The sequence below is a fragment of the Lycium ferocissimum genome, chromosome 11 (genome assembly GCF_029784015.1).
Source record: "Lycium ferocissimum isolate CSIRO_LF1 chromosome 11, AGI_CSIRO_Lferr_CH_V1, whole genome shotgun sequence".
Lineage (NCBI taxonomy): Eukaryota > Viridiplantae > Streptophyta > Magnoliopsida > Solanales > Solanaceae > Lycium > Lycium ferocissimum.
Genome location: NC_081352.1, coordinates 26,890,946 through 26,916,351, shown reverse-complemented (window position 1 = coordinate 26,916,351; position 25,406 = coordinate 26,890,946). Strand labels below are relative to the sequence as shown.

General features: G+C 34.2%; 1 protein-coding gene and 1 pseudogene across 13 annotated transcripts; both read left to right on the top strand.

Moving 5' to 3' along the window:
- Nucleotides 1-426: 426 nt before the first annotated feature.
- LOC132037810 (uncharacterized) lies at nt 427-14,205 on the top strand. 13 transcript variants are annotated; one of them, XM_059428437.1, is made up of 16 exons: nt 427-612; nt 706-747; nt 854-895; nt 1,013-1,094; nt 3,102-3,212; nt 5,202-5,299; nt 5,403-5,486; nt 5,904-6,040; nt 7,739-7,811; nt 7,930-7,975; nt 9,273-9,382; nt 9,545-9,652; nt 9,753-9,812; nt 9,991-10,052; nt 11,551-11,863; nt 13,115-14,205. In XM_059428437.1, exons 1-16 carry the CDS (start codon nt 529-531, stop codon nt 13,937-13,939), a joined length of 2,277 nt encoding a protein of 758 aa, XP_059284420.1. In that variant the 5' UTR covers nt 427-528; the 3' UTR covers nt 13,940-14,205. The 13 variants fall into 13 exon arrangements, with proteins under 13 accessions (XP_059284420.1, XP_059284417.1, XP_059284421.1 ...); XM_059428434.1 differs by having other exon boundaries at nt 706-759; XM_059428438.1 differs by having other exon boundaries at nt 706-759; nt 854-907; nt 7,766-7,811.
- A 3,855-nt stretch (nt 14,206-18,060) lies between these two features.
- LOC132037171 (G2/mitotic-specific cyclin-2-like) lies at nt 18,061-22,797 on the top strand (annotated as a pseudogene).
- The last annotated feature ends 2,609 nt before the right edge of the window (nt 22,798-25,406 follow it).

Here is a 25,406-nt window from a genome sequence, read left to right as displayed (position 1 = left end):
AAATCGGATACTAGTGTTATAAAAAAGAGATAATGGTAAAAAATACACATTTAAGTATCATATTTTTTTTTTTGAGTTTTCGCACTTGCCCATCGGTGTGAGAGTTTACTGCAAATTATCGTCAATTAGTTTACAAAACACATCTCAACTATCAGTTGTTCACTTTTCCTACCTAAACTATCATCAACTAGTCTGCAAAACACACTCGAAAACTAATAGTTGATGTGTGTTTTGCAAATTAGTTGGTGATGGTTCATGTAGGAAAAGTGAACTATTGATAGTTGAGGTGTGTTTTGTAAACTAGTTAGTGATAATTTAAGTGGAAAATTCTCATACCTGATAGTTAAAATAGAAAACTAAAAAAAAAAAAATATACTTAAGGTGTGTTTTTGATTCAGTAAAAAATAAAGTTTAGAGCAACGCTATATAATCCCTAAATTTCAAGTTGCTACCGTAGCCTAATGAAAGCCTACTTCCTTTCTCAAATGGCCACATAACTCCTCTCTTCGCCATTAGCTGGTAATTTTAATGGCCGCGATATCAAAGCTAACAAGAGAAAATGCCTTACTCCGACGTCTCAAATCCCTTGTATCCTTGCAGGTACTATATTGGGTAACTCCTTTTTTTGCATATTTTTTCTAAAATTTTTTCTTTCAGGCATTTTGTCGAACAGTTGGTAACATTTTGTAGAATTTTGTGTTTCAGAAATTTAAACATACATTTGCTGGATGTGAACGTCAGTCTCAGGTATCCTTACAGGTACTACGTTGGGTAACTTGCTCTTTTGCATTTTTTTTTCTTTCAGGCATTTTATCGAACAGTTGGTAATATGTTGTAGAATTTTGTGTTTCAGAATCTTAAACATACATTTGCTGAATATGAACGTCAGTCTCAGGTATCCTTACAGGTACTACGTTGGGTAACTTGTTCTTTTGCATGTTTTTCTATTTTTTTTTTCTTTCAGGCATTTTATCAAACAGCTGGTAACATGTTGTAGAATTTTGTGTTTCAGAAATTTAAACATACATTTGTTGAGTGTGAAAGTCAGTCTCAGGTTTCCAGTGATACGGTTACTGCGTCCGTGATCGAAGCAGGTAAATATTAGAAATTCAAATTGCATGAACTTTGATCAAACATTTTAAGATATAATTTTTGACCAAATTGATATGAGAAAAGTTGCAACTTATGATACTATTCACGTAGTTTTCAACTATATAAAATTTAATAATCTTGAAATATTGACTTAATCGAATCCAATTTAGCTTCAAAAGTTTAGTCAAATTGACTCTCGAAAAGCGAAAAGTATTACATAAATTGAGGCAGAGGGAGTAGCTTAGTACATTTTGAGGCTTCTGCTTTTGTCCAGTTTCCCGTTTTGTTTTTACTTATTATTCTCTCCGTCCCATTTTATGCGAAAGTGTTACTGGTTGGGGAGTTAAACCATATTGTGTTTGACTACGATTTTCTTAATCTTTTTAGAAATATTTTGAATCTATAGGTATGTTGACTTGCAGTGCTTTTGGTGCAGTTTTCAAATACTCCCTCCGTCCCAATTCAAGAGTCTCACTTTCCTTTTTAGTTTATCCCAAAAAGAAAAGAGTGCCTCTTTCTATGTTTAGTAAGTTGACAATTCAAACATTCTACCTAACAAATTTATAACCACAAGATTCAAATGACATTTTAATACATTAGACACATCTTTAATTTAGGACCACAAGATTCAAAAGTATCTCTCTATTTCTTAAGCTCCGTGCCTAGTCAAACTAAGACACTTAGGGGTCGTTTGGTTTGAACACAAGTTATGATGGGATTAATTATGTTGGGATAAGTTATACTGAGATTATTTATATTGGGATTAGTTATCATGATATTATTTCTTATTGATTGTTTGGTTTGTTGTATTAAAGTAACATGCATTGCATAACTTTTAAGAAAAAGTTGTTTGTTTACAAAAATACCCTCAACCTTATGTAGTAGAAAAAGGGTTTTGAGAACATCAGGGCTATTTTAGTCAATTTCACTATTTTATCCTGGGATAACTTATCCCAGGATTACTATTCCACCCTCTGATGGGTATAAGTTATCCCAACACTATTTTTAATCTTGGGATAACTTATCCCACAATTAGTAACCAAACAAAGGATAAGGTGATACTAAATTTTTATCCCATCACTATTTTTGCTTATCCATCATACCAAACCATCCCTTAAATTGGGACGGAGGAGTAGCTTAGTACAGTTTGAAGCTTTTGCTTTTTGCGCAGTTTTGCTTTTACTTATTACTCTCTACGTCCCATTTTATGTGAAAGTGTTACTGTTTGGGGAGTCAAAAGATTATTCCTTGGACTACAATTTTCTCAAATAGAAATATTTTGAGTCATTAGCTATGTTGATGTGAATCCTTTTTCATGCAGTTTTCAAGTAAATTTATTTTTAGAAAATTAAAGAATTTATATCCGAATTCATAGTCAAACTTAAGTGTTTTGACCCTTGTACTCCAAACTCTTTGGAAAAGCATCCAAGCTTGGATAAAGGAGGATGTATGGTTGCAGTTGTTGATAGTTAGGTTAAAAGATTAGTACTGAAAAATCTGAAGAGAGCAGAATGTGGATACAAAGGATTTATCCAGTTAATTTGGGAATCAAGCATAGTGATTGTTGAGTGTACATTTTCACTCTACCAATGTCTTGTTCCATTAACCTGCTGAGCAAATTATTGACAAAAAAAAAAAAAAAAGACTGCCCTTTTTTCTTTTTCATTTTTTTCCTGCTCGTCTGTTTTCATCGCGTAGGATGGATGGTTTTGCAAAGATTAGTACTGAAAAACCTGAAAAGGGCAGAATGGATACAAAGGATTTATCCATTTAATTTGGGATTCGGGCATAGTGATGTTGACTGTATATTTTCTTTCTATCAGTGTCTTGTTTGCTTACGTTTCATTAACCTGCTGAGCAAATTATTGACAAATAAAATTGCCTGTTTTTTTTCCTGTGTGGTTCTGCAAACATTGGTAGGAGAGACAGTGCTGCAAACATCTGATTGAATGAAAAATGTTATTTGTGGAGTAGGAGTTGAATTATGATATGTGATGATTATGATTCAGGTCAAATCGATTTCTCAAAATGGAAGAAGCTGGACTCAAGGAACTTTGGGATTAGCAGATCAATGATATCACCATCTGCCTGGGTTGTTCTGAAGATTCTGCATTATGAAGGTGATACATTTTGTTGCGTTCAATCAATTCTTTTCATGCTTCTAGTCTGGCTACAGGAGTAGGTGTTTACAGAACTATGGGACGTCAAACTTATCATTTTACTTTCAAATGTTGAAATGCTTTTGTTTTGAATTGTACTTGTCATGAGTGAGACTAAACCAATTCTTGTTCCCCCGGCCAAAAAAAAAAAAAAGGAGAGGAAGACAGGAAAGAGAGGTGCCTGCCTCTCCAAAGAACAAGTTCATATGATAGGTAACATTGGATCGTTATTGTGGTAATGAGAGTTGAATCGATAATATTTAAGTTGGTTAAACTGGAGAGGCCCCCACTTAGGCCATATTTGCGGAAAAAAAAGTTTGGTTATGAAAACAATTTTGATTTTGAGGAAACGAGGCCACACTTTTTGAAGAGATAGAAACACACTTTTTGAAGAGATAGAAACCAACATTTTGGTTGTTTTTTTAATATTTTAACCAATAACCAAAATAGACTTTTACAATAAACCACAAGATTTTGAATGCTATCACTCAATAACCCTTCTTTACTTTATATAATTTTTTTAATATTCACATATTTCCTCTCCTTTATGATTATGTTCAAAAAAATTTGTACTGATATTCATCTTATGCACTTTAATTGTTTCAATCAATCAACTCGGCGTCAAACCCAAATAAATTGGGGTCCACTATGCGGATTCCATATGTCCATTCCACTCTATACAGGTTAATACACATTTTTTAAATTAAATAATATTGCAAGGTTACAAACTTATTTTGCTAGTCTAATGCTTGTTGCTTTAGGATATTGTATTCACATAATGGAGGTGAATTAAATAATGTAAGGTTTTGATTGGAATGGTTATTATGAACTTAGTCTCTTTTGTTTTTGTAGGAAAAACCAAACCCAATTTAAGTTTGTTCTGAGCTATTCTATTCTTCAAGCAAGCATGAAAGTAAGCTGTGTTGAGTCACTCAATCTTAGCTGCTGATTCCTAGACTTCTGTGTAGTGATGCTTTGACTGCTTTTCGCAATCATATCCCATTTCTCAAATTGCATTTTCAATTCCTTTTTTTTGGTGATATATGCCCCCGTTCTGAAAATATAAATTAGGTGACTGTTTGTGGTCTGGTGATCTTTTAGTATCTCTTTTTTCAAGATAAACAAACTCAGGTTGTTTCACCAGCTTTAGTTTGAGTAGGCATCTTGAAAGTCAGGAAAATATTTGGTTAGAATATTGTTAATGATTATGCCAGTCAAGAGATTCTTAATGATTATTTCACAATTAAGCATATCAAGAGTTGAGAAATTTTCTTTATTTTTTGTCACTCAAAACTACCTCCACAAGGTAGGGGTAAGATCTGCATACACTCTACCCTCTCCAGGCCCCACTTGTGGGATTACACTGGGCATGTTGTTGTTATGTCACTCAAAAGTCCTAACAAGGAGTCCTCTTGCACGTCGCTTTGAAACAAGAAGTAAGAGGAGATATTGTTAATGTTATATCGTACAAGAAGGGCTTAGGAGTCTTAACTTATGTATAATAAGGTAAGTAAATATAGTCTATGCTTACAATAAGGGTAAGTACTAACAATTTAGTAGGAATATTCTACAACCTTCTAAAAAAGTAAGAATATTCTAGAATATGCCCTAGAATATCCTACAATTTTTTTTTTTTTTAGTGCATTAGGATTGAAAACGCATAATTGGGATCTTTTCTATTACCCTCGATGCATGTAACTGAAGGGAGTACTAGTGGTAGAGAGGTGTTAACCAATTAGTTGAATATTCTTCTACTCAAGTTCCTTGTGTCCAGGCATGTTGTGAATCTCGACACACTGTAACATGAGTGAATAATTTGTTTTGATAAAAACCCTACGTATTCCACTGTTGTCTCTCAGCAACATCTGCAAGCCTTTTTTTTAATTTTTAGTTCATATAGTATGCCTTTCTTTTAATCGGTTATCGTTTGACCAAAATTTTTACATACAGGGTTTGAAGCATACCTGGTTGGTGGATGTGTCAGAGATCTAATTCTCAATAGAATACCAAAAGATTTTGATATAATCACAAATGCAAGACTTCCACAGGTTTTTGATGCATTCAAAATCATCACCTAGTTATGAGACAACTACATTAGGTTTCAGTTAACGAGTTTGGCTCTAACATTTATGCTATTATACTTTTTTGCAGATAAAAAAGCAATTTCATCGTTGTGAAATAGTTGGACGAAGGTTTCCAATATGTAGAGTGCATGCCAAAGGTTCTATTGTTGAGGTTGGCGCAACTCCTTTGGGATACTAATTGTGCTACCTTTCTATACTTCCATGGTTGAGCATGGGCACACACAATTTCACATTGTACACGTTATGCTGTACCAACAAATCTATATTTTACTTAAAATGAAAATTTCACAAAAATTCTCAACTAAATGCTTGGAGAAGTGAGAAGAGCTTGAGTTGCAAGTTACATTGGTTTTAGAAAAACTTTACTTCTTTTATCATAACAGGAGGAGGAAGAACATTTTGATTTGGTATCCAGACCATAGGAAATCTCCTTTTGATTTTGTGAAGTAAGAGATAGATTAGAGATCAATCTCACAGAGGGAGAGGGAGAGAGAGAGAGAGAAATTATAAATCTGAAACTCTTCTTACAATCACAGCCATTGAAGCACTTTACTTCCAATCACTGCAGGTATCAAGTTTTGATACTGTGGCAAAACATGCTGAAAAGGAAGAGGAACACTTTGATTCTAAAATGCCTGAGGGATGTGCTCAGAAAGATTTCATTCTCTGGAAGAATTCCATGCAGAGAGACTTCACTGTTAACAGGTTGTACCTTCTGTTTTCTTTTTTCTTAAGTGGACGGAGTTAAAACTTAAAAGCTAATTTATGTTCTGTGGACTTCTCCTGGGGAAATGAGGCATAGGAAAGGTCACAACTTTAGTTCTGTTGGGGACTAAATTTTGTAGGTTCCCAAAGCTTAGGTTTCAGTCCCATTTCACCACCCTCCCCTGAAAAAAACAAAGAAAAGAAAAGAAAAAGAAAGGATAATTTGACTCATAACATGCAAATTTGTTGCTCATTTAAGTATTTTCCCCCCCTTTTTTTTTTTTCCTTTTGGTACTCATGTTGATCTACGATGCTCTCCAAAAAAAAGACAATGAATGTAGAACCATCTAAAATTTTGACCAAAATATGGAGGAATGAATTGTAGCAAGAGGGAAATTCTGTGTGCTGTAGCACCTCCATCCTTGATTTCTCCCTGTTGTGGGCTGTGGCCCTATTTAGGTGGTATGGAAAACAATTTTGGGAAAACAATTGTGCATTTTTAATTTGTCTAGAAATATTTAAATTTGCACCCAAGAATTTATTAAACTATCACTTAGACCTTGGATCATTACCAAGACGCATCTGCCATGTAAAATGTGGATTAAACCAGTAAAGTACATGGATTATGGTATTAACTGATAATTGTAAACTTTTCAAATGAGTTAACTTTAGTTCTTTCTATATCGATTAATTTGCAAAGAATTAGTTTGCTACAAATCTTGGTTTAGATATTTTTGACATTTCGTGAACTTATGTTTCTCAAAAGGAAAAAAAAAACTGAGTTTGTTTTTAAAAGACCATCCACCACTGTTTACAGTTCCTAAAACTGGAATTCTACTTGTTAAAGGAGTGCATGCTGCATTTGATTTCACCACATTGGATCCTTGATGACAGCTCATAACTCAGTGTAGCAATTATTTATGAACAAAATTTTCCAGTGGTTTCTACAATTCGTCTTTTCTGGATGAGAAAAGGTGACAGAAAGTTGGGGCCGTCTGTTGCTCCTTTTTTTGGATGGTTGGGACTGCAAGAAGAGAGAATTAGTCAACTTTATTGATTTTTATTTGTCATTGCACCTCCACAAGTTGTTGACAAAGTTCTAGTTCTAGGTGCTTTATTTAGTCCAATTGATCCAGTCATTTTTCTTAGCATATGCAAGCGGATTTCGGAAAATAAAGCAAACAATTGAAGATATTAAACCCTATGCTAGTGCAATGTACTTGGTCAATGTTATCGCGCAGTTGTTACCATTGAATGCTAGTGTGATGTGAATGGCAGTTGTTTTAGAGCATTATAGCATATTGGAAAGCTAAATTAAGCAATTTATTTGGTGTATATAGGATTTTGCTAAACAAGATAATTTAATCGCATATTACTATTCTCTGTGTTGGACGTTAAAGTAATGTCTTTATCACTGTATTTCTATGGAAAATCCTCCACAAATAATAACGAATTATCTACCTGGTATGCCATATGCTGGATACGTGTGAAATTACACCTTTTTTTGGTTCCATGAAGCTATGCTTCTTACATATTAGAGAACATTTGGCCAAATAAAACATGGTTTAACTGCAGCTCAAAACCTATGGCCTATGAGTTGATAGGTTTTTGGTTGTTATGGTGATTGATAGATACCTAAATTGAGTTTTTTGGGTGCTATTTGACTCATTATTTATGTTTCTAAAATCATGGAAACAGCTTATTTTTCAATCCGTTCGTGAATAGAATCTATGATTATGCCGATGCAACGGGGGACCTAAGATCCTTAAAGGTGAGGCTATTATCTTACATACGTACTTTTATCAAAAAATTGTCTTCTAGCATGTAATGCAAAATAGTTACTTTGATGTGTTGGAATTTTAAAAAGGTTTATTTTGATATGAATTCAGCTACGGACTTTAGTACCTGCTCACTTGTCATTTGGAGAGGATTGTGGTAGGTGCAATTATTTAAGATTTTGTCATGAATTGAGACTCAGTATCATGCTGCTTCCATCCTAAATTGAATATGAACTTTATTTTTTTTATTTTATTATCTTACTATTCATTACAAATCAGAACGTACAGTCGTACACATTTTCAACTTTTTTTCTTAATAACTTCACTAAGTTAAAAATTCAATTTGAGATGGAAACATTACTATTTTATTTGTTAAGTTCATTGCATCCCTTTCATCTATCACTCATTTGCTTAACGCACCCCTAAACAGTTTTTTATTACCCTTAACAGCATATATCTTTAACTTTTTTGACCACTCCAAACAGTTTCATAATTGGATTGTCAGATTCCTTCAGAAAATGTTTTTATTCCAACAATACTCTTAATCTCTTAGCTGTTCACTTCCTTCATCACATTGTTTGAAGCAGCCGCATCGTACTTAGCTTCTCCCTTAGCTCCCCTCTTCCTCCAAAAAGCTATTGCCCTTATCAAAACTTTCCATTGGTGTAGTTTTAAGTTCCCATGAGATTGTGTTATGTCTATTGTTGATTGCAACATTGCTATATTATTTGTGTTAGAAAAATAATGAAAACATTGTTGAAGTGAATGTTGAGTAGCTAGTTGTTATGGTTTTTGATTGTATTTTAAGTGATTGTGGGAGATTGAGTTGGTTTTAGGAGGCCAGTCATTTAAAGGGACAATTAGGTGAAGAAATGGAGTGATCATTCTTCTAATGGAGGTGAAGTGGGAGGTCCCCCTGCCAAAGTTGAGCATTAAGAGAGGGGATTATAATTGAGCGCGGAGAGAGGGGATTATATTTGAGTGTGGAGAGAGGGGATTATAGGATTTATTACATGAGGAAGAAGTAGAATATTTGGGAAAGGGTGGTTGTAGTATTTGGGGAGGGGAAGGAGGGTAATTCTGCTGCCCACTTTGGCTGGCAGAGGGGAATAGGGAAAGTAGTGTCTTGTGTGAGGGGGGAAGCGGGCAATAATGCTTGATAATCAGATTAGTGGTGTTCCTGTGGTTCAGGGGAGAGGAAGGTGGAGCACAAGATATAAACATGGGGTAACACAAGGTTTGAAGATTTCACGGGCATTCTCCTTGTTAGCAAAGAACAAAAGGATTTCAGTGTTTTACTGCTAATTAAATTGGCACAATGCGAAGTTAAGAAACTTGGGGATTAAGTGTCACTAAAAGTAGAAAGGGCGACGGCAGTGTTGAATTCAAGAATAGATGTTTTAACCCTAATGGTTAATGTGATAGAACTAATGTTGGCGTTTCTTTTTCCTCAGCAAGAATCTTGCGTGGCTTGAGATTGGCTGCTCGTCTTAACTTATCCTTTACAAAAGAGATAGAAGATGCGATGCATGAGCTCTCATCAAACATCCTGAGCTTGTCCAAGGTATAAACAATGATCTCTGGGAAAGCCATTTATTCAGTGTAATAATGCACTTCATCTTTTCCCCTATTGTTTGGCGTTCTCTTTGCTATTTGTCCCTTCTTCTCATTGCTGGACATCATATGCTCATGGTCACTAATTTTTCTCTATTTATCTTGTTTGCAGTCTAGAATAATGATGGAACTAAACTATATGATGTCATATGGGGCTGCGGAGCCTTCTCTTTCTTTACTTCATAGATACAATATCCTTGAGATTCTGTTGCCATTTCAGGTATGTCCATATTGCTGCATCAGATTTTAGCTTGCTGATGAAATGGTACACCTTTTTAGAATTCTGGAAACAGCTAAATGTGCCTGTGTGTCATTTTCAGGGAGCACACCTTGCTCAACAGGCTAGCAAACAATTGGATAAAAGTTCTGTGATGCTGATGGTATGCTCTTTATTGCCGCGTCTCCTTTATTTCTCTTGAAAGAAAATAAAGTCGATAACCAGCTTTTTCCTGTGTGTGATGCATGTGCGTGTGCATATTAATTTTCTAAAGTTGACTTTTTTGTTGGTTTTTCACTTGTGTTTTAATCCTATAATTTATCTGTTACGGCTTTCTTCAGAAACTATTTTCCAGCTTGGATCAATTGGTCACCTGCGATCAACCTTCGCATGATAGTGTGTGGTGAGTTGATATAACTCTTTGGGTTCAAATAAAACATTTGGTTTATGATATGAATTTTTATTGAGGTTTTATGTGTCTCATTTTTTGCATTTGATTGTTTTCTCACCCTTCCAGTAATTAGCGACATATAATCTTGATAAAAAAATAATATTGTGCCCATGACATGCATTGCTGTAGCTTTATCATATGAGTTGAGTTCCTTTCGTTTTTATTCTTAGGCTGGTGCAGATATGTTGATAATTGGATTCTTAATCTCCATGACGCTTTTGCTTCCAGTATCCCTATCTGTTCCTTTACTAACACTCTCTCCCTAATAGAGATGGTTTTCATCTTTGGATATTATTGTATCCACTGCTGGTTTCAGAGCTGTAATTTGATATAAGTTGCTCTGTAGTTCTGAACTTGTCTAATTGGAAGATCCATTATTTCTTGTCGTCTCCTGTCATAGTACCTTGCAGCTGTATAACACAGCTATGATGCTTTGTTTGGTCTCAAGTGCTGACATGGGTAGGAAGAATTTCTGAGATTGACTAGGTGAAATCCTGCTGCTGTTAAGCTATGAGTGGACATTGCAGTCTTCTCTTTTGATTATTTTGTATGCTTTGAATTAAATAAGTGTTCATTCCTAATCATTGAAATATCGTTGTCCTGTGGACACCTTCTGATACCCTTCCTCTAACTTGTTTGGTCTGAGCTGTTTTTAGTTTAAGATGTCTTGTTGAAGCTTTCATATGGCTAGCAAATGAACACAGTTGTTATTTGTATGGATCGGATGAAATTCAAAATATTCCAATAGGTAAAGGAGCTTACACTTATCCTCTCTTTACCAAGGGGTAGACATATAATTGCAGTGTTAAATGGTGTAAGTAAAGAAAAGAAGCTTCATCTACTACTGAGTGTTCAGTCAGGGCGTAATGCTGCAGTGAGAACAGAAAACAAGCATGTTTTGTCTTTATCCTTCTTTATTTAATTTAGTTTCTGGACACTGCCATTAGAATCATGCTGTTGCCTTCCTGACTTCAAAAGCCTACGTTAAGTTGGCACTTGGCATCATCAGTACAACTAAGCTCCATAACTACGACAAGATATAACCTTTTTTTGTGCATCTTAGATAATACTTGTTTTTCTACTTCATTATTTGTTTTTTGAGAGGGGCAACTTAGACATTTAAAGTTCCGAAGAAACTTCTACATGGTGCATTCGTTGTATAGCACCTTTACTCTGGAGTACTCGATAGTTCAATTGTGCTGATTCATCACATTCAGCATATGAATCCTTGGAGTCAGGCTTCTAACTCTATTTCACAGCAGATGTTACAGCTCAAAGTCTGCTTGCCCACTGTCACAGTAGCGGGTTCTACTGATATTTTGGCCACTTTGCTATGACATTTTTGATAGTAGACATTAGATGAATTATGAACCTGCACTAATGTTGTGAGAACTAACTTGTTGCGGGTGGTATATGATAAAATTTTCCTTTTCAATGCTGTGCATGACAGGGTTGCACTCTTGGCGTTTCATCTGGCATTGATCACACATCCCCAACATGCGTTTGTCATCCTGACTTTTGCTTCCGTATTGTATCGCGCAAATTGGGAGGAAGCTGTTAAATTTGCAAAAAAGCATTCTAAGGATGCAGCTGTTTATGGACCTGAATTCTCTGATTCTCAAGGCTCCATTTCAGATGATGAACTTGCAACAAAAGTTGCACAGCTGGCAGTGCAAGTCCAAAAATCTATAAACATTTTAGCTGACAGGGACAGCCTTCTGGAAGCAATGTCCAAGTTCCCAGGAGCCCCATGCTCTGGTTTGGTGGGTAAACCTACTTTGATTTTTATATGTAAATGTTGTTTACACCAAGGTGGTTTGTCTGTCTTGTCATTTCACTTTGTTTGAGCATGCTATACAGTTATTCTTTCACCCTTATGGTGCTTCAGAGTGATGCTTGACTTTTGCGGAAAATCCAAATTTATTTCATCCTGTTTACCGAAGAATCAAATAGACTAATTTTCTACTCCTATCTGATAGCGGAAGCTGCATTAATTATTTTCCAATACTAATATGGGAAAAATGTTCGATCAATGATTCTATCTGTGTTGATAAATGAGTTAAGCAGAGCATGCTCCAGCTTCTAAGAATGCCTGTTTTGAAACAATATTTCTTGTTGGTTTCCCCTTATAAGCAAGGAATGTGGGGATGACTTGAATATGATTGACTTATTTTTTCTTGGTCAAGTCTGGTACTTAATCTGGGGTAACCTAGTCATTATGTAACAATAGGACCAACATTGTAGGCCCTAGGGTGGAGGTAGATGACTTTCCTAGATATAATAATTTTCTTGGAACAGGTATTTTTGACTTCATCTCTAGGGAAGTCATCTACCTCCACCTCTAGAGATAGAAGTCAAATATTTGGTAAGACTTGCCATGATTTACTTGACTGCTTCATATAATAAGATAAAGATCTTTGTAGACCTTTTTGCGGAGCGCGCCATGGACGGAAAAGGATTAAATACGTTCTGAAGTATTATTTAAAGATATGCATCAACACTTTCCTAACCTAAAGAGTCTAGCTCATTATACTCGCAAAGAGCTGATTGTCCCATGTTTCTCTGTGAATTTTGTGACTTATGTATGGAGTACGTGATTCGGGTTTCCTGCAACAAACTGAGCCATTGTCTCTGAACCTGATGTAAAGGTATTCATTTACTTCGTAAACAACATGGGTATCTTTCATCTACCTTTTGTGGAAACTTGGGATTTGGTGCACTTGGAATAAATGCAACAGCCTCCCTCTCTCCCTCCATCACAAACAGCCCTAATAGATTCATTGGGAAATCAGCTCAGCTTATCCATAAATTAAATACTATATTTACATATAGTCATGATTGTTTTTCTTGATTTGAAGATAAAATGGGGAAGAAAAAGGAGAAGCAGATCTAGTAGACTTTAATTCTCGTGTCTCCTACTTGATAAGTGTTTAATAGGCTACCAGAATGGTAATTGCTCTAATTATCATTTTGATGAGTCTTTTTTAACTGATATGGAGATGTCTGGTTTGCAGGTCTTTGTATCAAACAAAATGGGCAACAATGTCGAGTTTATGTTTGACAGTCTGGTGAAAGATGTTACATCTCTCAAAACTAGGAGGAACATTTACAGTATAGATTACAGTTCTCTTGGAAGAGGACACATTCGTGAGACGAGGCTTTTTCTTGGCAAAGTCATCCTAGATACTATAGTTCCTGGAGTTACCCCAGTTGTTAAAGTGATCAAAAAGGGGAACCATATCCTGCTTGAAGTTGATGGTCAACAGAAGGAAAATTCTTCTCAGGAGAATTTCGATGAAAATTTGGAGCTAATAAAGCCGGAGTTTGTGTCAGACGATGATTTTGAAGAGCTTAATGAAAATTATGAACTCCGACACGATATTTTTGAGAAGAAAAAGTTAAATCAGAAGGGATGTAGTGATTTGGTGGAGGCAGCATCAAAGAATCAGAAGATTGTTGCTGCTATCAAGAAGCAAGATTTGATTGATGATACAGATACTGTAAATAAGACGAAATCTAAGGGCGAGTGTGCTCAGTTGCCTAAGGATGAAATAAGGATGCTACTGGAAGAGGTGAAATATGTAACAGGAAAGGAGAAAAAGAACGATGAGAAGTTTCAGAAGACAGCCATTAACCCTTTGAGTCTTTTGATGAATAATGTGGCTACTAAGGATCGCAAATTCACAGAGAAGCATGATTCCTTGCAAGAACATAGTATTGAAGAAGTAAATGAGAAGTTAGATAGTAAGAATCATAATTCTCAGGGGATGAAATTGGCTTCAGTTGAGAAGAGCATACAGATGGTTAGCGATCGGACACTTTCAGCTCTTTTCAGGTGAATCCAGTCCTGTTTGTTGTAAATTAGATATTCTTCAAGTAGCAAGAGTAAAATCTGATCAACTGTATTTATCCTGTGGTTAGTCCATGTTATACCAATAGAACCTAATCCTTGGTAGATGGCAATAGACCGAGTTTATCGGTTGTGATTGCCATTTTTTGACATTGAAATAGCTTATCAAATAGCTAGTAGCTTCAATTGTGATCTTTGGCAGTAGTTCATCTTCATGTTTAGGAGTGGAATCAAATATCAATATTCGCGTGTTAATTCATGGCTAATATGAAATATCCCTCAATTGATTAATTTATTTATTTTTGATATTGAAGAAATTCTAGGCCTCTGGCCTGACTCCTGTTGGCGCATAGGTTTGGAACTCTTGGTAGTATAGGCTCGTCCCTCCATCCTCCTCCCAAGTCCCGACTTAAATATCAGATGCCTCCAACAGGTTCGAATCCGTTAATTGTGCCTAACTGACATATCACGTGTTGCGTTCTTATCATTGAATCAAAGATGCAGAGGCATAATTGTTTACATTTTTACCTTTTTATTCGATTGGAATTTTTTTTTTTTTTTCTGGGTGCACGGAGGGGGAGGGAGAGGGGTATGTGTTGACATTTTCATGGGTGTTTAGTAGGTCGTCTTTTCTTTCAGATCTTCAGAAGTTTTGAATTTCCTGAAGAAGAAATTAGGTGGTGTTATTCAAACCCTGGATCCAAGTTCTCTCTATTTTATAGTTCTTTAAAAGAAATTACTTAAAAGAAAGAAGGTTTGAAGAAATTGAAACTACAGATGATCTCTTCTTCCGTTGTAACTTATGTTACTTCCTATTTTGAGACTTTTGAAATGTTTATATGTTTCTTTATCCCAATAGCAGAATTCGCCGGATAATCTCTCTATCCATATTTATGTGGCACCTTTCGAATTTTGAAGGTAAACGTGTTCTTTTTTGCCGCTATCTTTTCATGTCTTTTAAATATTTTAAATGATCAATTATTGTGACTTATAGTACTTGTAAGTAGTTTTCAAGTATATAAATTTTATCTTAAAAAAACTCAGATTTCATGTTCGAATTTACGATCAAAATTTAAAAGTTTGATTCTCAAAATTCGAACTGTGCTACATAAATTGGGACAGAGGGAGCAACAATACTACTGCTGTTACTACTACTAACAATAGCAGTACTACTACTTACTACAAATAATATTGATAACACCACTAAAGGATGTGGTGCAACGGATGGAAATTTCTCCTTCCTTAATCAGATTTTTTGGTTCGTGCCTTGGATATGAAAAAATCCTTAATATAGAGCGCTTTCCCCGAATGGGGCCCTACGCGGCGCAAATTCGTATATAATCGTGCTCCAATACAGATACCGGACACTCGGTGGAAAATCAAACAATAATATTGATAATGATTATGAGAACAATAACAATAATAGCAGCAGTAAAAAGCAGAAGGAAGTTTCAAATCTCACTGGAATAATCTTTACATAAGAAAACTTTAAAGCCTGACAAGTGCCAGCAAAAAAGACTCATTATTAAATGTAAAAGTGTCAGGAAACATGCCTCATAGCCTGCTACAAACATTAATTATATATTTACATTTATTTATAAAACAATGTAGGAATGTATATATGGAGTAATTTAAATTCAAAATCACTTGCAGTTGTAGGAGCGCTAGTGATTTGTTTTAAGTTTTGGCTTTTCTACTTTCTTATTTATATTATATATTATATATATTTTGTGCTATTAGCCTTATGCAAGTATGTTGAGCGTTATATTGTGTTAATTATTACCAAATCAAAGAAGATAAACCAATAAAAATGAGATGAATTTAGATGGAATGACAATGTCAGTGAAATTTTTTATAATTGACCGAAATTTGTTTGAAAATGAGGCAAACTAATAGTTGTTTACTCTAAAAGAAAGAGTATTATTAGTAACATTCAATATTGTTACCTTTATCAAAAAAAAAAAAAAAACATTCAATATTTACACTAGATCAAGTAATATAACTATGAGATCAATCTCAAATTAACACGTGACATTTAAATTTTATTTCAGCAAATGATCTCTGATTTATTTGTCAGCATTCTGGCAACCCATTGTTTTTTTTAGTGCTTATGAGGTCAACCAATTGCGACAGGCTATACACTTCAGATCTCTAATCACAGTTTTTTTCTATTTCTTCCCTTAATATCATCTAGTCTTTTAAAACAATTTGTGAAGATACGACTTAGAGCTTATTTAATGTTTTACATTGAATAATGATCGATCTAAAACTTCTAGTGCATCTTTATTTAGTAATTTGTCCGTTAGGTTCAAGTAAGCACGAAATAGTTATCATAGTGAAGAATTATTACAAGTTTATTGATGTGGTAATAATATAAATTTAGTATATGTCACACGTTACAGAAAAGAGAACATTTATGAGCTTGCTTTTTTATTTAACACTTAAATTTATAAATAAGGCACCCAAAAACAACGTACATGTGACCATGAAAGAAAGAAAGAACGCAAGGAAGCCATAACAACCAAGAGCCACAAAAGATAATATAAATAATTTCACACTATTAGGTCATTAAAGTTTAGCTGCTAATATGGATTAATAATCTGTAAAGAGTTTAAATTAAATACAACAATAATAACATATCTAGTGTCATCTGATAAGAGTGAAATGTACACAGACCTTATTTTTACTTTTTGTGAGATCGAGGTGATTTCATAGAGTACCATCCGATCAAGAAAGGCGCTTTTCAAAAGCAGGTTTGACAAATGCAAAGGTAAAAGTTATGTGAAAATACTGCAGAAAAGAGAAGTATGAAAAGTATTGATAACAGAAATAATAACAATAACCCAAGTAAAAGAACTAACAGTATTAACACAATTTAAAGAAGAATAAGATAGTAATAGAAAAATAATAATGATACTGATAAGTAGAAGATGGAGCAGACAAGGTGCTCTAAGCTAGAACCATGCTCTCCCACAGAAAAGAGAGAATTCGCTTGACAACCTAATAAGATCCTAACTTTCATGATTTCCTATCTAGGGTCATGTCCTCGGTGAGCTGAATATGAGTCATGTTAAGCCTAATCACTTCTCCTCAATTCTTCCTTGACCTACTTCTACCTTTTTTTATACTTATCACTACCAACCTTTAGCACCTCCTCACTGGGGCATCTGTGCGTCCCTTCTTTACATGCCCGAACCATCTCAGCCTCGCTTCCCGCATCTTGTTCACTACTAAGGCTACTCCTACCTTACTCCCTATATCTTCGCTCGTAATCTTTATCTCTCCTAGTGTGCCTACACATCCATGTAAGCATCCCCATCTCCACTACATGCATCTTTTGAAATTCTTGACTGGGCAACACTCTGTCCCATACAACATAATTGGTTTAACAACCACTCTATAGAACTTACCTTTAAGTCTCGCTAACATCTTCGTATCACATAGTCCACCGCCCTCATAAATAACACTACAATAACAACATATCCAGTGTTATCTCACAAGTGGCCCTCTTAGATATACTGACAATATAATTTTCCTTTAACACTATCAAGCCGGTTATAGTAAGTTAGTATTACTTTATTTTTCAGATTATCAGATTATCGTATCAGACTTGATGCAACGGATTATACAATTTGATAACGTCACAGAGCATTAACTCACCTATATATATGGCAAATAACAGCACTACAAATGCTATAATGTAACACACTAATCACGTAAATTTTACAACAACAACAACATATTCAGTATAGTTACACAAGTGAGATCTGAGAAAGAGACCTTACCTCTACAAGTAAATTTTACACTGTCAATATATACCATTATGGTAAAAAAAAAGTCGAAAAGTGAGCAACAGCTCATATCTCAATGAAATTATTGACTAAAAGTTCAAACTCCAATCATCTCTCTATTCATTGAATGAAAGTATATAAAAGGACATAAAATAATTCAACTCTCTTTCCTAATTTGAAAGCAACGTCTCCTTACAGACACCACATGCAAATAGTCATAGTGACCGTTATGACCATTTCACTCTTTTTTTTTTTCTTTCTTTTTTTAGCAGGCTCTGATCCAACGTCTACTAGCCGTTTTCATTTGAAATAAAAACCTCTATATTCCTCACTGACAAGTGACAAATACACATTGTTTTTCTCTCTACAGTTCTTGGTTTTTTTTAGATGCTCTCAGTTTTGTGAGAGCTTTTAACATTTTTGATTTAGTACTTTTTGATTCTTGATCTTTGGTAGGTGATTGATTTTTTTTAGAGATAATCAAGAAAAGAAAAATGGGTGTATCTAATGAGAATAATCCAACCATGATTAAATCCACAAATGTTCAAGGTAATGTGACTTAAAGATTCATTTTTTTTTAAAATTTTTTTTGGGGTATTAAGAGCTTAAAATCAGCTAAGAATTTTAATTATCAAATTTTGGAAGATGGGGTTTTTGAAAAATTGTTCCTTTTTTAGAAATGTGATTCAAAGATTCAAGTTTTATATATATTTTCCCCATTTTCTTGGGGTTTAAGAGCTTAAAATCAGCTAAGAATTTTATTTATTAGTTTTTCGAAGATGGGGTTTTTGAATTTTTTTTGCTTTTTCATAAATGTGGTTCAAAGATTCATTTTTTTTGGTTTTAAGAGGAGTAGCTTAAAATCAGCTAAGAGTTATATTTATCAGTTTATGGAAAATGGGGTTCTTGAAAAGTTGTTTCTTTTTAACAAATGTGGTTAAAAAATTCAATCTTTTTTTATATTTTTCCCATTTTTTTGGGTTTTAGAGGTTAAAATCAGCTAAGAATTTTATTTATCAGTTTTTAGAAGATGGGTTTTTTGAAAGGTTCTTCCTTTTTCAGAAATGTGGTTCAAAGATCCAATCTTTATTTTGTTTTTTTTTTGGGTCTTAAGAGCTTAAAATCAGCTAAGATTTTTATTTATTAGTTTTTGGAAGAAAGGGGTTTTGAAAAATTCTTCCTTTTTCAGATATGTGGTTCAAAGATTCAATCTTTAAATATTTTTCTGCTTTTTTTATTTTTTATTTTTTTTATGTATTTTCTTCTCAGTTTTTGGTAATCTTTTTTATATTTTTTTTTTTTTTTGTGTGTGTGTTTTAAGAGCTTAAATCAGCCAATAATGTTTTCTTATCTCTTTGGAAGATGGGGTTTTTGAAAAATTCTTCCTTTTTCAGATATGTGGTTCAAAGATTCAATCTTTAAATATTTTTTTTTTTTTTTTTTTTTTTTGTATTTTAAGAGAATCAAATCAGCCAAGAATTTTTCTTCTCAGTTTTTTGGTAATCTTTTTTATATATTTTTTTCCCTTTATTTTTTTTTTTTTTTGGTTTTAAGAACAAAATTTCAAAATTCAATCTTTTTTATATATTTTTTCCCCTTTTTTTTTGGTTTTAAGAGCTTAAATTCAGCTAAGAATTTTATTTATCAATTTTTAAAAGATGGGGTTTTTTGAAAAGTTTTATTTTTGATACAGAAATGGGATACAGAAAATTTGGAGTGGAGACAAGGAACAATCGAAGAGCATTAAGTGTGATTAATCAGAATTTTGTTGGAGCTAATCAATACCCTTGTGTTGTTAACAAAAGAGGATTATCAGAGTAAATTCCCATCTCCAATCTTTAGATTTTTTCTTAATTATTTTTTGAAAATTTCATTTTTGTGTTTTTTTTTTTTTTTTGTCATTGTGAGCTGATTTGTGTGATTTTCTTGATCTGTCAGAGCTAATGGGATCTCCAATAAGAATCCTCCTATTCCAGCTCATAGACCTATCACAAGGTTAGATATATATTATATAATATATATACAAATTTAATATTTTTATTCTGTTTATTTGAGGACCCCCCCCCTTTTTTTTTTTTTTTTTTTTTTTGGAAATTTGACATGTGAATATAAAATTTTGAAATGTAGAAAATTTGCTGCACAAATTGCTAGCTCACAGCAACATTGTCATGAGGTATAAATTACTTACTACAAGCCTTTTCATCCTCGTAGAGTAATGAAAATGGATTCTTGAATTATTGAGTTTTCATTGTAGTTTATGTAGTGTTAACTAACGTAGGCGGAGCTAGGATTTCAATTTTATGGTTTATGAAATTTAGAACTATGACTTCAAATGCTAATAATTGATTTCTAAGTTTAATATTAGTGTACATATTTAATTAATTTCTTAATAGAAATACATTGTTTGAGTAAGCAGAACCTGTTTCTAGGCTTCTACTCCCCGCACCTGTCACTTTAAAAAATTGGAATTAGTCACTAATCTGTCGCTAATTCCTATTTTTTTTAGTAGTGTGTTAACTGTGGTAGTACAATGCTGTCTAACAGGAGAACAAGAAACCAAAATTAGCAGCTGGAAATTTCAGTGTGTGGGAGGATGATGTACCTATAATAGATGTTGAGGAACATGATGCAACAAAAGACCAACCAGTTCCAATGTCTTTGGAACAGACTGAGACAATATTGTCACATGACAACAAGACTCAAATGGTAAGAGTACATTGTGAGCTGATTTTTGGCAAATGTTGCTAACAATATTTAGAGATCTTGGTATTCTAATGTCATACATTTTACAGGAAATCGAGATGGAGGATATATTTGAGGATATATTTGAGGAGACTATGTGGAAGATTTGTATGTCTACTACTCAAAAATGGAGGTAAGTCCAGTTGAATATTGACAGCGATGACATAAAGAATTACCTTCGCGGAAAATTGTAATAGACGCGATAGATTGCGGTTGTTGACTATGTGGAAGATTTGTATGTCTACTACTCAAAAATGGAGGTAAGTCCAGTTGAATATTTAGTACCCTTAATAGGTTCCATATGTAGTCAGGGGCGGATCTACGATATCTGAAGTGGGGTCAATTGAATTACCTTCGTTAGAAAATTGTATTGTGCAAGTAGGGTAGAAAACATATATATTTGGTATATATATATTGTTGAATAGTTTAGCATTGAAGGTGACTCAAACATCGTTTTAGGTCCAGTTTCTAAGACGAGTAATGATACCACAGCCTACTTAAAATGATGTTTGAATTTATTGAAAGTGATTAGAACTGTGTTTCACATGGTAGTTGTTTGCATAGTCGCACGATACGAATCACGTGATATATTTTATACCGGTCCAGGTCTTTTGGAAATGTCAAAAGTTAACCAATTATTTAAAGACTTAAATGTAAGAAGACCTTCCTCATTAGCTGGAGTTTAAAGTTGGATCAGATCACTGGAAAATATTAGTTTAAAGTTTTTGACTTGGTTAAATGGTTTTGTCAGTTTTTTTTAAGTATAAAGAATTTGTTCCAGATGAAAAAGAATGTGGTTTCTGATGCGCACATGTTTGATCAAAGTAGTTAAATGTTTGATAAGTTTAAATGCTTTTTGTCAGTTTAATTATAAAGAATTTGGTTCCAGATGAAAAAGATGTGGTTTCTGATCCATATTTGACTAAATAATGATCAACATATTCAGGTTTGCAGCCGTATCTCGCCTGACTATATGGCACAACAGTTTGACGTTAATGAGAGGATGAGATCTATACTAATAGACTGGCTCATCGAGGTACATCACAAGTTCGATCTCAGGGAGGAGACGTTATTCCTAACCGTTAACTTGATAGATAGATTTTTGGAGAAGCAATCTGTTGTGAGGAAAAAGCTGCAGCTTGTTGGTCTGGTTGCCACGCTACTCGCGTGTAAATATGAAGAAGTTTCTCTCCCTGTGGTGGATGATTTGGTGTTCATTTCGGATAAAGCATACACAAGGAAGGAGGTTCTTGAAATGGTAGGTAACACGATTTCCTATCGATGTAAACCAGTAAGCCTTTTATTATTGGCCATTTTTCATTTTTGACCCGTTGGCCAAAACTGAATTACGGGCGCTAGCCTAAATATTCAAAACATATAAACTGATTATGTATGTACAATATGTATCTTATATGTATAGTTCTAACTGAAATCTTCTGCAGGAAAAATTGATGCTCAATAAACTGCAGTTTAATATGTCGGTTCCAACACCTTATGTTTTTATGAGGAGATTTCTCAAGGCTGCTCAATCAGATCGAAAGGTTAGTGACAGTCTTGGAATGTTTTATATTCCTGAATTTTTTTTTTACTTTCTCTAACATTGTGTACTCTTTTAAACAGCTGGAGCTACTTTCGTTCTTCTTGATCGAGCTTTGCCTTGTGGAATACGAAATGCTAAAATTCCCACCATCCTTTATCGCTGCTGCTGCGATCTATACAGCTCAGTGCACACTTTACGGTGTTAAACAATGGAGCATGACGTGCGAGTTGCATACGAAATACTCAGAAGATCAACTTATGTGAGTCAACTAATAACCTCCGGATTGTGTGATGATTGTGTAACTAATTTCTTTCTAAGGCTTGCGGATTTACTTTTTTTTTTTTTTCGTGCTTTTTTAGGGAGTGCTCGAGATTGATTGTGGGATTCCACCAGAAGGCAGCGACGGGGAAACTAACAGGGGTACATAGAAAGTACAATACATCTAAATTTGGTTATGCAGCAAAATGTGAGCCGGCTCAGTTTCTTCTTGAGCAGACCCAATAATAGGACGGACATGTATAGTTTTTACTAACTTTACGTGACATCTGTAATCGGGTTGGTCTGATTGATGATATGGTGGGGGGTTAATGGAATTACAGAACTTAAAATAACTCAGCAACTGCTGTTGCCCTGGGGGATTTGACAACTTTTCCTAGATTAGCTCATTTGCAAACAACTTTGGGTTGTTTCACTATGTTCAGTTTGGAACATACCTGAATTGTATTTTTCTTTTTACTACAACAGTAATAAAAAAATCTTAGATATTCTTCATAATTTCTCCTTCCCACATTTTTAGTAAAAAGCTATCGAGGCATTGTTCTATGTTTTGGCATCAATCAGTTCATACGAGAGGTTGATTGTAAAGATAGATGATGGACTAGACAGAATGTATCGGCCACTCTTTATATGTTATGTCCATTCTCAGGCATGTGTCAAATCTTCAAAAAATGACTGAACGAGGTGTAATGAGGCTAATTTCCGACAGAAGTTAATTATTTCTTGAGCACTAACATTGAATTCACGAATGCACAGGTCTGCAGGGTCAATGTATAAACTCTTTCCACTTCAATTGAGCTAATGTTTTTTTTAACACCCTGAAATTGTAATGTCCAAGCGGTCCTTAACTTCTACGTAGCCATCTAACTTACAGAAATATCACCACTACGAAACCATCCACCTCTAAAGGCTTCTTCTCTGTTGCTTTAACATCTTTTTAAGTATCCACTGATGACACCCTCTGAATATAATTCACCCATTGTTTTACCATCATTTGGCACGTTTGCCATTGTGACAGCCAACAGGGTTTCTTAATCCAACTTCCTTTATAAAGAAGTTTGCTTTCCAAGGTTTGCTATTTTGCTTTTAGAGTCAATCGTTCCTCAGGAGATAAAGAATCTCATTCTGGCTTTCAGAGTCACTAGTTCCTCAGCATTTGGACGCGCTAAATTTAAATGCTGGATCCGCCTCTGTGGACCATGAGTCAGCCCATATAAATGAGATACTCAGAAGCCCAACTCTTACATTGGCATTGATTTTCGCAGGTGGTGAACACCTGTCATTAGTTCAACCTTTTGAGGAAGCGGCTTTCTGTCACTTGGTGGCGAATTTGCATATTCAAGAGTGTTGATGCACCACTCATATGAGTGACATTGTAAAGGGATATGTTTTCGAAAATTTCTTTTGGAGAGACGTGCCGAGGGGAAACATTAGTGCCACCAAGTGCAGCCTCACCCCAAATAAGGCACCATCTATTGCAGTGAAACATCGGAACAGTCCAAACGTAACTAGGCATTCTGCTCATTCCATGAATGAAAGAAATAGCACTAGCATCCATGAATGAAAGAAATAGCACTAGCATTGAGAAAGTTTTCAGCATTAGGATTTCACACTTGCACAGGTCCCTTTCGATACAACGGAAAACATCCCTATTAATCAAGTAAGCTTAACATTAACAACTCATTTAGGATGTAATAACGTACCAGAAGTGTAATTAACACTAGTGGGAGGTTTATACTAGAAGAGGTTTTGTTTTGCCATCTGCAAGAAATATAATAATTGATTAAACCCAAATAATTCATTGAAAATTCAGATTTAAGAGTTTTAATCAAAAAGTTGAGCTAGCAAGTTTAGATGATGTAGTGAGATTTGAGAAGAATGCCATCTACACATAGAAGTAGAATAGTAATCTCAGGTGGCTGTCACTACTAAAAAATCACTATTTTCCTACTTAAAACGTGTCAGCTGCTATTCCCAATTTGTCAACGTGAGTAGGAAAAAATAAATATGGTGTTCTCACGTTGGGGGAAAAATCAAGTTTCTCAATGTTTCAATGGGAATCGATTTTCATCATGTGTTTCCTGAAATGAGAAATTTGGTTTGGTAAGAGGTTTTAAAACCATGTTTTATAACACAAATTTCAACTGAATATCGATGGGAAAAACCTTTATTTCTAATAGAGTGTGTCTAAATAAAAAGTGAGCAATCGTATAGGCTGTTGAAAGTTGAAACTGTGGATGAACAAAGCCAGTAGATTGTTTCATGCATGTCTACTAGTTCATCAAATTTCCCACGTAAGAACGTATTACTGACGTTTAATTGATAGACATCCCAATTCTTAAGAGGCAGCAAGAGCTAGAACAATGCAAATGGTGATTGGTTTCACCACTGGACTAAATTTTGTAAAAGAATGTTCTATTTAACAAAGAAAAGAAAAAGGAAAGTAATTTTCTAACACGCAATTTATTGAAAGGAAAAAGTAGCTATTTTTCTTCATGTTTTCCAATAATTTTGTATGTTTTAATGTGGAAGAATATCTACAAGCATAATTTTTTTATTTTTTTTTATGCATTCTGTTACGTTAAAACAAAAGAAGTACAAGGAGCATTGGGTCGTACTGACCCTAGAGTACATTGTTGTCTATCACTACAATGTTGTTGGGAAGCCAAATTAACTGGATCGGGGTGGCCTAAAAACATAAGTTTGAAATATCAAAATGTTTTCTTATTTTATTTTAAATGCTATCATAATTATAAGCAACTTCATTTACTTCTTAGTAAAATAATAAACATAGCACTTACACAATTCTTATATAAGATGTTTCTCAAACTACAATAATTTTTTTACATATTTGAAAAAAATATCAAAGCAATTTTATCTATATTCTAAATAAAACCCAACAAACAAAAAATGTTTTTGTAGTGTATTCGTTTGAAAGTGAAAAAAGGTAGTCTAAAGTAAGAAAAAAAATTACTTTCCTTCAATTTTAAGAAAAAGAAAACAATAGGGGCAATTCGCACGATTGTCCTTGTCTTGGATGGCCTTTCATTTTTGTCCTTACACGCTTTAAGTAATAAAAAGATAGCTGAAAATATTGCCGACATCGA

Coding starts and splice junctions, on each gene's coding strand:
- LOC132037810 (XM_059428431.1), top strand. CDS start 529: ATGGCCGCGATATCAAAGCTAACAAGAGAAAATGCCTTACTCCGACGT. Junction 3,213..5,201: donor GAAGATTCTGCATTATGAAG/GTGATACATTTT, acceptor TTTTACATACAG/GGTTTGAAGCATACCTGGTT. Junction 6,041..7,738: donor AGAGACTTCACTGTTAACAG/GTTGTACCTTCT, acceptor TCATGGAAACAG/CTTATTTTTCAATCCGTTCG.